Raw genomic sequence first — 14,317 nt, 5'->3', positions numbered from 1 at the left:
ATAGGCTATTACTCCTCCTATTGCTGTGCATCACTAAGAAGCCTCATCCATTTGCCTCCCACCTCCCTTGAGATATTTAAGAACATTGATCAGATCCCCTCTCAGCATTGTTTTCCCTAGGCTCCAGCCTTCTATTATCTTGATGGCCCTCCATCGGACTACTTCTAGGAGATCCCTGTCTTTTTTAAACCAGGGAGCTCAGGTCCAGACACAGTACTCCAAATGTGACCTCACCAGGGCAGAGTAGAGGAACATCACCTCCCTTCACCTGCTGGCCACAAACTTTTTGTAATGCACCCAGGATACCATTGACTTTCTTGGCCACAGGGACACACTGTTGGCTCACGGTCAACCTGTTCTCCACCAGGACTCCCAGTCTTTTACCACAGAGTTCCTCTCCAGCAGGTCATCCCCTAACCCATATAATAACCTATGTATGTGGTTATTCCTCCCCAGGGGCAACACTCTACACTTGCTCTTGTTAAACCACATCAGGTCCCTCCCTGCACAACTCTCCAATCTGTCCTGGTCTTGTTGAATGGTAGCGAAGCCTTCATCAGCCAATGAAAAATAGAAAAATGCTACATAACTTTTTGAGTCCTCCACCAAAGATATAAAATTGCATTGGATTCTCAAAGGCATTTATTTTCTGGAAAGTAAAGGTAATTTTGAAGTAATCTATATTAAATAATTATGAGTGATGAACTTGTTAAATTACACTTACAGAAGTTTTTTTATGCTCAGAAGACAGGCTAATGCAGAGATATTTCATGGAGAATTAAGGTACTTGGATAAAAATTGTGAAGTCTCCCACATCACATTCAACTCATCTCGACAATGAAAATTAAAACCTCTAGTTAACATGCATCAGGAAATAAATCTCACAGCTGGGTTCCTAAATCATTTCATCTAATACTGTTTGTAAGTTATCTGTTCAGCTTCAACAAAAACAACTATGAACTGTGTTACATATTTGAACCAAATGGCTCGTACTGAAAAAGGAAAAAAAAAAGTCATAGAATCATGGAATCATAGAATAACAGAATGGCTTGAGTTGGAGGGGACTTCAAGAATCATCAGGTTCCGATCCCCTGCCACATGCAGGGTTGCCAGCTGCTAGATTAGGTATTAGATCACATTGCCCAGGGCCCCATCCAGCCTGGCTTTAAACACCTCCAGGGATAGAGCATTCAAATCTCTCCAGGCAACCTGTTCCTGCACCTCACCACTCCCTGTTAAAAACTTCCCAAACAGCTAATCTAAACTTGCCCTCCTTCAGTTTAAAAACCATTCCCTCTTGTCCTATCAGTATATACTCAAGTAAAGATTTCTCTCCTGATTATAAGCTCCTCTTAAATACTGGAAGACCGCAATGAGGTCTTCCCACACCTTTCTCTAATCCAGGCTGAACAAGGACAGCTCCTTCAGCCTGTCTTCATAGGAGAGCTGCTGCAGCCCTTGGATTATCCTCATGGCCCTCCTCTGGACCCAGAACAGCTCCACATCTTTCCTATGCTGGGGGCCTCAGACCTGGATGCAGTACTCCAGATGGGGCCTCATAAGGGCAGACTAGATGCAGACAATCACCTCCCTCACCCTGCTGGCCACTCCTCTTCTGATGAAGCCCAGGATACCATTGGCCTTCCAGACTGCAAGTGCACACTGCTGGCTCATGCTAACTTTTTCATTAACCAGGACCCCATGTCCTTCTCAGCAGGATTAGTCTCATGAAGCTCTTCTCCCAGTTCGTATCCTTATCTGGGATTGCCTTGACCCAAGTGCAAAAACTTGCACTTTGTTGAACATCATTAGGCATCATTAGGTTCAGAAGGGCCCACTTTTCAAGTTTATCAAGTTCCCTGTAAGATTTAGCTAATTTGGCTGTTGCCAAAAAAAAAAAAAAAAACCAACAACAACAACAACAAATAGTAATAGTTCTCTAATAGTTGCTGTATCTAAGAGTCTAGACGGCTACAAGCAGTTTGTGTAGTGGATTTATTGGTAAGGTTTAACAAAGTTCAAAATTTATGTGGAATAATTCTATCACTCTAAATCCATTTATATTATATTATTTTGGCACCAGATTTCTGACAGAGTTGGTGACTTAGAGGAGAGGATGGAGTCCAGACCCTTCAGGGCCTACAAACTAAAGAGCTACAACTAAGGACCTATGTAGTAACTCTCACACATTACCAGCAAAGCACTAATGGAATGGTGGACGAAATTGTGCTTTGATTATGCTGTTAAATCACAGGGGATGGGTTTCTGATCACAGTTATAACAGCGGTATTTTTTCATCATTTTGAGTCCTCTTAATAACTACTGAAGAATATTTTTTTTTTCACTTTAATATATGAAAAGATTTCTAAAAGGTTTTCTTAGTTAGTAAGAATGTCCTGCCTTTCCATCTGTCCTCAGAAAATACTGCAGGTTATTTCAAGAACTGATGAAAAATTAATTCTAAAAATAATTGGACAAAAAAGCAAACAAGCAAACAAAAAACATAAGAGCTTTACATCATGCCTAATAAATGTAAAGATACCCTTCTGGTATTAATGTATTGCATAGACATACACTCACACGAAGGGATCTCTGAGGTCCCCAGTTCAAATCCCTTTGCTTCAAGTGGAGTCAACTAGAGCAAACTAGAATAGGTTGCGCAAGGCCTTCTACATTTAGACTTTGAGTAACTCGAAGGATTCAAAATCCACAACATTTCCAAACATCCTTCACATGCAAAAAGAGTTGTTGTTTTTTTTTCCTTTTCTTTTGCTTTCTTTAGATTTTATTCTTTTTTCTTTCTGTTTTTTTTTTTTTAATATGTAAGTGGACCAAGACTTCATGGGCAGGTTCACCGCCTCTTCTCCTTAAAAATGAGCAGAAAAACAAGCCTCCCTATTTTGAATGGAAAAGGTTATACTTGTAGTTAAACAAACAGTTATTCAGATGGGGTGGAAAACAGATGTCTTCTAATATGCGTACAGGGATGTCAGGAGACTACAACATCAGATAAAGACAGACAGACAGATTAGCATATCTGAATCAAAGACATGCCAGGATATAAAAGGGAATGCAGATATGCCATTGGCATTTTGAGTATGAACACCTGCAGAAACCTTTCAAGTTACAAACGCAGATAGTTAAAGAGCCAGCTACTGCTTCCAGAGAGATACAGAAAGTATTCAGCTCCATATAATGCCACTTCAAGACAAACTGCTGTTACAAACCAGACAGTAATCTATCACAGCCTCTCCTGGTGATCCTAATTTTATCTACTCACCATTCATAAATTCGATTAACCTCTTTAGCAAGAAGAAAGGCTTTGCTTACAAGTATGCAGTGGACTACACCAAATCCTCACTGCTAAGTGTTACCAGCAACACAAAGTCAAACTGAAGTAACAGAACATAGGCAAACTTGTAAACTTCAGATCAAAATCATCTAGACAATAGGTTAGGTACTTCTCTTTCCTGTATAAAATTCTCTGTGCTGTATAGTCTACCACTGTTAACAGTAAACTAAAAGATCTTTGATATTTTAAAAAAGTCTTCAAATGTCTCATATGTTAAAACTGAGGGGTATAAGTAAGGTTATGACACTTTACAACGTTCTCAGATTGTTACAGAACTCATTTTCAACTTCAATTCATTCAAAGAAAATTATTCTGCAGTGAGGCAAAAGGACAAAGCAACAACCAACTGTACAAATGTCATCAACAGAATAAACTAGAACTGTTAAACTGTAACCATTCTTGTCAAAGAGGGAAGAAAATTAGCAGTCATCAGTTCATACTACTTTGTAACAACCTCATCTAAAAATGCAAAAGGAAACATTGCAAACCAAATGTAAACAAGTATAAGAAACTTCTCAGCTGAAAAAAAAAAAAAAAAACAGGAAGGGGAGAAACAAAGGTGTATGTTCAAAAATGAGGCAAAAGAGAGAGTAAAATACAGCTGTTGGTTTTTGGTTTGTTCTTTTTTTTTTTTCCCCAAAACCATGGCCATGTGCATAATATAGATAAAGGTCCTTACCTTTTTCACTGACACTTTCACTTTCTATCTCCACATCTTCACAGCTAGTATATTCTGGTGTTGATGCCCCTTCTTCCTCTGAGCTACTAACTGACATCTGCCTTTTCTTTCCGCCTCTTTTTGCTCTATGAGGCTTTGGAGGGGATGGCCGCACTGATTCCGACTGGTCAGAGCTAAGGGAATCATTCCTTAGCATGGTCTCCATTTTCTCCCGCTTTGCTTTTCGCATGAGAATAGCAGAGCTAGGATCAAGGCGGCTCTGTTTTTTAAAGGTATCGTGGTTCTTGTATTCTACGTGTTCTATGGGAACTGGACTATGCCTGGGAGTTGGTGGACTATGATTAGTTAATTGTTTAGAAACAGAAATTCTTACATCACCTGTTCTGTCTATAGAGTACGACCTCTGAGTTTCCACAAGAGATTTTCTGTCCTGAGTTCCCTGTAATTGTGAGCGTTTTCCTAAGTTATTCTCAGGTACCTCCGCTTCCTCCATTTCTGTGTGTGGCAAAGCTACATCACTGTGTCTTCTCTCATGCCGTGCTTTAGAAACCTTGGCATGCATGCGCATTTGCTGTTCCTCAGGATGTGGTTTAACAGGGTATCTTGCCAGATTGGGGTCACTCCTGTACCGAGTATGATATTCATCTTCCTTCCTTTGTTTTTCATCATCAGGCACTTTGCCTTCCTCAAGTTTTTCTGGCAAGTCGGGATAGTCTTGTGACTTCCCTTTTTCCAGTCTTCTATTTTCATGCCTTTCTTTACGTTCCCTATCACCTGCTGGTCCTTCTTTTTGAAGTGAGGGTTTTGGCACACGCTTACGCTCACCCTTTACAACTTTGCCATTCTGGTCTGAAACCAACGTCTTCTTCCTACAATGAAAAAGGAATACAGTAATTTGAAAAAATTAATGCACAAATGAATACTTGCATAAAATACTGCAATACACATACAGTGATTTTCCAATATACAGCGCCAAGCCAAAGCCAATAGGACTGATTTTGTGGCACTGAGCCTTCCTTTCCTCTTTCCTTCCACATCGATACATTTTCGGATTACGTATCATAGATTTTCCACATATGTACTCTATGGGACAGTCAAAGATGCATATGATCCAAGTTAAGACCCTGTCCCCTTTTTTCCTCCATTGTCTTCATGAGCTGTTGGCAATATGCTGGCTCATCACTAATGTTCCCCATTCAAAAGCATTGGACTTCCTTTGAAAGTCTCAGTAAAAAGTAGAGGACATTGTTATTGCATTATTGATACAGACATCTCATTTTTGGATAGCAAAGCAGAAACAGAAATCCTTTTGATGCATTAAAAGTGTCCTTCAACTGCATGATGACTGCTCTGTGGCCCTTCTCAACTTTGGGGAAGAAAGAGTGAACAGAATCAGAGGAAGGCATCAGGTATTGGTTGCTATTATTACCTATGCATAATCCTAACTGGAGTTTTGCTCCTGTTAAATTAGCACTGACCTTAACCACACAATAGGTTACTAGCCATCCTTGCTCATTCATTTTTCAGCTCGAAAAGCCATGGAAAGAATCTACCACAGTATAATCTCATTTTGTTGCCACAGGGCCCCTCCTCATTTGCTCCATCATCTGGCAGTCAGCAGCCAAAAGAGCAGCAAGTGATTCATCACATTATCCTCCCTTCATTTGACATTCTTCTCCCAGTTCATTATAACCAGTGCAGATCAGGAATTTACTCATTTAGCCACTTAAAATATAGAATCATAGAATCATTTGGGTTGCAAGGGACCTTTGAAAAGGCCATCTGGTCCTACTCCCCTGCAGCGAACAGGGACACCTACAGCTACATCAGGTAGCCCCGAGCCCTGTCCAGCCTGGCCTTAAATGATTCCAGGGAAGGGGCATCCACCACCTCTCTGGACAACCTGTTCCAATGTCTCACCACCCTTATTGTATAAAAACCATTTTCCTTATATCCAATCTAAATCTTCTCTCTTTTAGTTTGAAACCATTTCCCCTTGTCCTGTTACAACAGACCCCTGATGAAGAGTCTGTGTCCCCTTTTCTTATACCCCCCCTTTAAAATATATAATAGTTTTTCTTGCTGGCTTCAGTTTTTCAAACAATTTACTTTGACTTCAAGATGGTGCAATCATTGTTCTTCATGAATGTTCAATATTCAATATTAAAAGTGTATGTCAAAATATGCTTTAAAAAAACCACTTATTTACTTTCTCTTCCCCTCCACTTCTGTTGCTCAAAAAAAAAAAATAATCCCCCCCCCCCCCCCCCAAAAAAAAAAGAAACACAACACACTTCAGATGATGTATTTGCTTATGTACACTTAATCCTTTCCTGGTAAGTGAATCAATTCATCCCTGCATGGCTCTAGACTCACATACAGACCAGCCAAAAGCCCTGTGTAACGCTGTGGCACTAGTATTATAACTGCAAGGTTCTGCGAATGCAGAAAGCCTTACCTCTCTCTTGGAGGCTCACTTCTAGACCTTGATGAAACTTGCTTTTGCTCCAGGCCCATAGCTGGCTGCGATACTTCAGCTCCTTTCCTCTGATCGGATTGAACAGTGGAAGGAGAGATCTCCTGTGATGAGGCAGCTGCTGTGCTTAAAGGAGTCTGTGATCTTGACCTCTCTTGAAGCCTGGCTTTCTTTTCTCTCGGTGCATCAGAGCTTGCACCAGTTGCCGTATCACTCAGTGTTCCATCCTGGCTGGGTGATGGCTGTGGTCCACTTCCAAAAAACCACGCTCCGGATTTTGTTAAGATTTCTTGTTGCTTTCGACATAAATTGCATACCCACATAACCTAGTTAAAGACAACAAGAAGAGTCAGTGCAGCTATCCCTCAGACCCAGGAGCACATGCTCACTCTGTCATGGTCAGCTACGGCCTCCCATTTCCTCTAAACTGATGAGGTTTGTGCTCATGCCAGTGCTCAAACATGCTTCTCCAAGCGCTACCTGCACTGGCCAGAGCCAGGCATCCTACAGGCACATGCTCTGCAAGCTTCTCCAAAATATGCTGTCAATATATGCCAGTATAGCAACCCTCCTCAGCCCAGCCCCAGCTCCCTCAATTCAAAGTGACTGTATGCTGGCTGTGGTGAGGTCCACCAGGCTGGGCAAAACCTGGAACTGGTTGACAGAGCTCTGCCCAGTTGCTCATCCAGCCACTGCCACAGAAACTGACACAGAATTTCCCTTTAATTTTTCTTTGTACCACATAACACTATTCCATAAATAAACTCAACATTTACTGCATGTACATTTAGCTACGTCCACAACAGCTACTTACCAGAAATGTAAGGAAGGACCTATATAAAACCTACTAATAGAGAACTCAATGCACCAACAGCATCATATTTTGTACTACTTCAAAAGGACCAAAAACCATCTCTCTGATTTACAGTGATAAATCATAAGCAAACAAACAAAGACCTGACAATCACAATTAAGCTGAATTCATCAGTGGTGCTGCATAGGATTTTTGCTTAAGTTCCAGACACAGAGGTAATCAGAGCACATACAATAGAGCAAGACTGGACATTTCAGGTCTACACACTACAGAACACAGTCTTAAATGCAAGAATGAATCACTAGCAAAAAAATAAAAGATTCTTGACCAGAATGAAGTCTGGGATTTTTTTTTAATTTTTTTTTTTTTTAGTAGATGGGACAAAAAGAGCGTTTGAAGTGAAGAACAAACACAAAATGCATACAGAATACATGAGGTAGGAATTTTTTCAGAAATAAAGCTAGAGATGTAAGGAAAGTAAGGTTGAAAACTAAAGAGGAAAATAGAAAAAAAAACTGAGTTGAATGTGGAAAGAAGTAAAGGAATGAGTGAAAAACGTTTAAATTATTTTGTGTCAACAAAGGGATGATACAACTGTGGTAAAATGATACAACACTTAGAATGAAAAAAAAACAGAAAAATAATCATAACAGGGATTATTTATAAATATATTTATGTATAAATATATATAAATATATTATAAATATAAATATATTATACATACATATTTATATTATTATACAGGGAGGAAACTACAACAGGACAAAGCTCTGGCAGCAAGCAGTTATTCTCTAGCTTGGAAGGAAGCACATGCCTTCTATGGTAAAATCAAAATTTTAGACATTTAACACATATAAGATAACAGAGATTTATTTATAAAACACCCTAGAACAGATTGTTTTAAACTATCTGTTTAGGTGTGAAGAATACATTACAACTTCCAACACCATTTCTCTACTGTTTGACCAAACCACACTGAGAAGACTCAGACTTTTCCCTGCATCTGGACCATTACATTTCTTCTATGTAGGAAGGATAGTAAAATACTAATTTAAAAACTTCAATTAATTAAAAAGAAAAAAGAAAAGAAAGAAAAAATAAAAAGCTACAATTATTCCAGCAAAAAAAAATATGTCTTACATCAAAAATGGATAGATAACTCTCAGTAGGACAAGAGGAGTAGCAAATTCATCAAAACAAATACTGGCCCTTGAAGAGAAAACACCCTCATTCCAAAATATTCTATTTCCTTAATCTAGAACGCATCTCAAAACAGCAATTCTGGTTATCAAACTGTATTAGCAGAATAGATTTCAGTCTGATATTATTATTATAGGTATTCAAAATACCAGCAAGGCTAAAAGGAAAAAGAATTTTCACACGCAGAAATGCCTTTATAGGCTCTGAAAAAACTGTTACCTCATTAAACAGCAATTGTGTGCATGCACACACATTTATGTGTAAAATTTATGTTGGTGCTATAAACTCAAGCCATTAATAAAAAATATGGCATGGCCTACATATCACTGACTCAGAGGGAAAGTTGAAAAAGACTTATGAAAAATTTAACAAAGCGAAGCTTATTTAAAGGAATGGTAAGGAATACTAATATCAAATTGAAATATTCTTATTTTCTTTCATGTGGATGCAAGTATGCACCAGTACTTTAAAGGAGTAACAGACTTCATTTACAATTTAATGTATTTTATCATTTAAAATATGTATAAAATCATGTAATAAACGTCAAAAATTATCATTAATTTACATAATCACTTTGATATTTTAATTAGTTTTACAAAACTACTATAAAATCCAAACAAATAGGAACTGCCAATGCGCAAATAGATACAAATAAAAACAGAATACAAAAAGAAATACTAGACATCTAAGTACAAAGAAAGCATTTTCTCATGTCTTTAAATAGCACAATTTAGACACAAAATACAAACCCATCACCACAGACTGCACACACAGAATATCGGCATTATACTCACAAGAAGCTACACTACCATCCCTCTTCAGGATTCTCTTTAGGACTTAACAAATGCTACATTTGTCTTGAGATATATTCAGACCAAAAGAAAAAATAAAAGAGCTTTTCTTTAAAATGAAAAAAAAAAATAATAATAAAAACACAAAAACTTGAGGTGCTATAACAGTTTCAGTGATAAAACCGTATACATAAAACCATTTTTAGAAATAAAAACTGTATATTGAAAAACATTTTTAGAGAAGTATGTGGAGCAAGCAATTTAGCAGCATGCAGGAATTATATCCTGATTGAATATACTGGGATGTGATCCAAACTAATCTAAACGAAAGCAGGTCTGTGTAATAACTTATCTTAACAATCCACAGATGTTAGGCAACCAAACAAATGCTCTGATGAAGGATTACAGTTCTCTAATGTAGCTTCTGGGCCTCCATGCAATGCATCAGTAAAATGAAGGGTGTTAGATTATCTATTTTCCTCTGGCCTGTCACGTCAAAAGTAGTTTGCTTACTTTTTTCTGGATGGTGAGCTCTGATGCAGCACTGTAGTCAGTCAATCAAGACATGTATAGAGGGCTTTTTTTTTTGGTTTTTTATTTTTGTTGTTGTTATTGGGTTTGTGGCTGGTTTATAAACACACAGCTGCACACGAAGCTATTTAAGTGAACCAAGAAAGGGGTGCTCCTCATCCAAACAGTTCATGTGCACAGCTTAGGAAAATGTTCATTTGCACTGCACAGCAAAGGGATCTACTGCTTTACTGCTACACAACAAACAACGTGGCACATACAGAACTCAGCAGAGGTGGGTCAATTCCCACACAGATTCACGTCAAAAACTCCACAGGCTGCGTGAAAACATGCTAGAGGGATTCCATGCTTGCCTTCAAGTGGAATATGGGTTATTTCATTCACAGAAAAAAATATTCCTCAAACTTACTCTTACAGGTACTGGTGATCCACAATGAGTAGGAACAGTATTCCTGTACTAACACAACATGAAATTCCAACTTGAAAGAGCCCATAGTAAACAATATATACAACCATGCACACAGAGAAAAAGAGCATTTTCAATTATGAAAATAAGAACACTTCTTTATGATTAAATATTTAAAAATTATATTTTAGAGTGAAGAAAAAGGCTTTTTCTTTCATATTCTAATTTGTAGTCTTCATTCCAAACATGCACTAGAAGGGAAACAAATCTTATACCAAATCTGTGCGCCTCCAAACTCACACTGAAGTTGCTGTGAACTCCCCAGAATTCTTTACCCAAGCCCAGACACTTATGAGGCTTCATTGTGAGTACAATCCTTCACCCTTTACGAGTTCAGAAATGGCAAACTCACAATTTCACAAACACCCATACATCCTGCTTCATCTACACACAAGAAATTAGGTATAATTAGGTGCATTAATATAGCAGGCCACAAGGCATGCTATACTGAACCTTCATGCTATCAGAATTATTTCCCTTCTGAACGATGTCTACACAATGCCTTTTCTGTTTATTGTGCTTATTTTGTTTGTGTTTCTTTAGCCACCTTCTTGTATATACCTCTAGAAGACACTAGTTGTTTTAAGCAGATCTAATTAGGCAGACCCTTTTCTCTGCTACAGACTCCATTAACTTCAGCAGAACTGTGCCACCATCCTACACCACTGCTTTAAAGTCAGAGGGAAGAAATGCTATCGATTTTTATCTCATGATACTTTCCATTCATACAATTAAGTTAAACTACATAACACTTCATTTTTCTCAGGTTACAGAAAAGAAGCAGCAAACAAATCAGTAAGAAGCACTGCATTCATCTCCTACTACACCAAATTGAATCCTGTAATAAAACAGTAGCTAAAGGGTTGTAACTCCTACACTCCATGAAAACATAAAGAAATGAAACTGAAAGTCTATTTCAATGCTTACATTCAGAAGTCCAAACTCTAAATAAGCAAACAATTGTATCATTCTAATGAGAATGTGCTTGTGAAACCAAGCATTCATTAAATTAATTTTGAAAAATTATGTGGGCAGCTGATTACATCCAATGTCTCTCAATCACCAAAATTGAAGGTTTTCTCACCATTTTTCCCCTCACTTGCTCTTCTTTCTCCCTATCCCAGTTTGTCCTCTCCCTTCCTTGCTTCCATCTTCACCATATCACACAATCCACTGCATCTTCTCCTTTGACTGTCAGGTCAAAATAACCAGCTGAACTTAAAAACATAGTAGAAATTAATCTGCATTTTTTTAGCTGGGTTAATTTTTTGTCTCAGTGATCTTTCTCTTGGAGGAATATGCTGAGGAATTAAAATAACGTTCTCAAAAATTGAGTCAAATGGAGAAAAGATGTTTCTCCAATGCAGTGGCTTACCATCTCTTAGAAAACTACATCTTAAAACATCTCAAATACCAGCACATTATGCTTACACAAACATTTTTGAGCACTGAAGCAAAAGGACACAAAACAATCTGCACTTATACTAGGATCTTCAAAGCAAGGTGGCTGCACGTTAATTGTCTCCTGGAGATGATCTCCAGAACATTCCAGCTCAAAAACCACCAAGAAAACTTAACTGATGAGGAAGTACTAGTGGGCAGAAGACCAACAGTAAGTCACGTAGCTTTCTGTCTGTTTACCAGCTCAGGAGCAGACCCAGAGTATATCTAATTCATTAGTGCCTGAAGTAACCTAGGTCTTGCTTTTGCTGCAGCCTCCCCTCCGGAACAACAGTTCAAGAGGACAATTAATTCTATTTCTTGCCTCTTTGAGCAGGGAGGGGACTGCTTTGCTCACACTGATGCTCATCAGACATAAGGGGCTCAGCCATTTCAGGACTGTGATATATCACCATATTAGCACTCCCTGTTCTTCCACTCTGCGCAGAGCAGACTTGCTTCATAAACTAGGATTTCTGCTAGATATTTTTATCCCAACTTTCCAAGAAAATGAGGCAGCTTATGCCAACAGCTGATTGGTTTCTTCCCTCTTTTCTCCTCACACTCCAACACTATTTTCCACCAGAGGACAAATGCAATTACATTTTGCATAGGCACAGAAGTTTTCATGAGATTATATCCTTATAAATTTCAAGGAAAAAAAAAAAAGGCACCTTTGTAAATGCCCTGTAAACACCCCAGTGCAATCTTTTATCACCATCACAGAACACACGTAGCAACTGCACTTCAAGAGATGCCTGAAAGAAGAGGACCCACTGTTAACGGGACTATTTGTCATCTTAAAATCTGCAGTGCCACTCAGATATTTGACTTACAGCATCCACAAGGCATGTTTAAAAGCCCACCTCACCAGATTTTCCCACATGTACCAGACGTAGCGTTTCACATACTATTTCTGCTCACGTTTCACAGTTAACTGAAAAGTTAACTTTACAAATCAATCCTCATGTGTACAATTGAGGACGACAGGAAGATGTCTGTGTTTACATGGAAATGTCTATTGGCATGACAGTTATTTAAGTTCTCATTTTTGTCAATGGATATCTAGTCAGCACAGCCAACAGGATCCAACAAGAACACACTAACTCTCAAGCAGACATGATGAAATAAAATGAAACATCATGCTTAATCTAGGTTTGCACCACCAGAGACAAGTCAGCATATCCCAACTGGCTGCCACAGACCAAGTCAAAGGGCATAAGCCTGCCACTACTGTTATAGCACATCTACCAGCCACATACATGTGTCGTGTACCACAGGCCATCAAACAGTATCAAATGTGTACTTTTAGGTAACTGAACACTATATGAATCTCAAAAATCATAATCCTGCCATCCTAAGTTTCTAAATCTACAGTTACAAACTGTCCATAAAAAGAAACAGAAAATGCACAGTGAAGCAAGAAGTCCAGTTAATAGAAGTCCTTTTTATGTCAGTTTTGTTGATATATCTGCTAAAACAGCATTACTAGTCATCTTAAGATAAAATTAAAATAAAAAACAATCAACTTCCTACACATGCGCTGCTGCCAAAAGCTCTCACATACAGCTGCCAATCCTTCAGAAAGCTTCTGACAACTTCTACAAAGATTAAACATTTCTAGAATAACGCTGCAGTAAACTGATTGCTGGAAGTGATTAATTCAGGCAATATAAAGTTACCATATGAAATATCTCTAAAACAGAACATAGCCAGGACCCAGTCAGTATCACAGTGCACTTCTCTGAGAATGCGTTTGGAGTTCAAGTGAGGAAGAAACCATGTTTGCTACTGGAGAAGACAGAGTTTCTGTTTAAAAATCTGCACCAATACATTTACAACAACTTGAAATCCCCTCTACCTGCAAATAAGTTTGTTAAAATTGTGATTGCACAGCAAGAGTAGGTCTTGGGCAAATCTATGAAACCTTGGATCCGAACTTCCTCGCAGCAATAGTTTTGAGTTTGATAGAACCGGTTTTATTTCTACCTAAACCGATCAAAAATTTACCAAAAAATTTACCAAATCTGACATAATAGGCTACTGCACCAGGAGAAGAGAATGAAGGAATGAAGGAATGCATGACTCATCCTAACTGGCTAAAAACCAAAGAGGTTCAAGAATTTTTAATCATTTGCACTGTCTTCTTCTTGTCATAAGGATTTCGTTTTTGGAAACAAAGGATAACCCTCAAAAAGCTTAAGTGTTAGACAGTATAATCATTAATCATCTATGGGTCACAATAAGGCTTATACAACTTCTTTTTCTGAAAATAATCATCTGAAACATCTCAATGGTTTGCTTTCTCCACAGCTCCTGTAGAGGAAAAAAACTGATCATCTTTTGCATATTGGAGTGCTCACTCCTTCTTTATTTTGTCCATACTATCTAATTCCACTTTGGAACTTTTACTTCCTCGGTAACTGAAAAATTCTAAGTACCAACAATAATCATAGCTTCAGAAAACTTTAAGATTTCCTCATAAATGAATCAATACATAAGTTTCTTTATTAAATTTACTGCACTTGTCTGAATTAATGTCAATTTCTTTATTTATTTCTGATAATG

General features: G+C 38.1%; 1 protein-coding gene across 42 annotated transcripts in view; it reads right to left on the bottom strand.

Moving 5' to 3' along the window:
• RIMS1 (regulating synaptic membrane exocytosis 1) overlaps positions 1 to 14,317 on the bottom strand; it is a 292,326-nt gene that overhangs the window by 150,163 nt on the left and 127,846 nt on the right. For 40 of the 42 annotated variants that reach the window (XM_048938224.1, XM_048938235.1, XM_048938195.1 and 37 more), the window contains 2 exons: positions 6,490 to 6,833; positions 4,032 to 4,900 (listed from right to left, as the gene is read on the bottom strand). In XM_048938224.1, the coding sequence (XP_048794181.1) occupies positions 4,032 to 4,900; positions 6,490 to 6,833 (1,213 nt within the window). Of the gene's footprint in view, positions 1 to 4,031; positions 4,901 to 6,489; positions 6,834 to 10,252; positions 10,301 to 14,317 lie in introns of all 42 variants that reach the window. The other 2 variants (XM_048938239.1, XM_048938212.1) reach the window with 2 other exon arrangements.

The sequence above is a fragment of the Lagopus muta genome, chromosome 2 (assembly GCF_023343835.1).
Source record: "Lagopus muta isolate bLagMut1 chromosome 2, bLagMut1 primary, whole genome shotgun sequence".
Classification (NCBI taxonomy): Eukaryota; Metazoa; Chordata; class Aves; order Galliformes; family Phasianidae; genus Lagopus; species Lagopus muta.
Note: the sequence above shows the minus strand (reverse complement) of the source record. Positions and strands in the feature narration are given on the sequence as shown.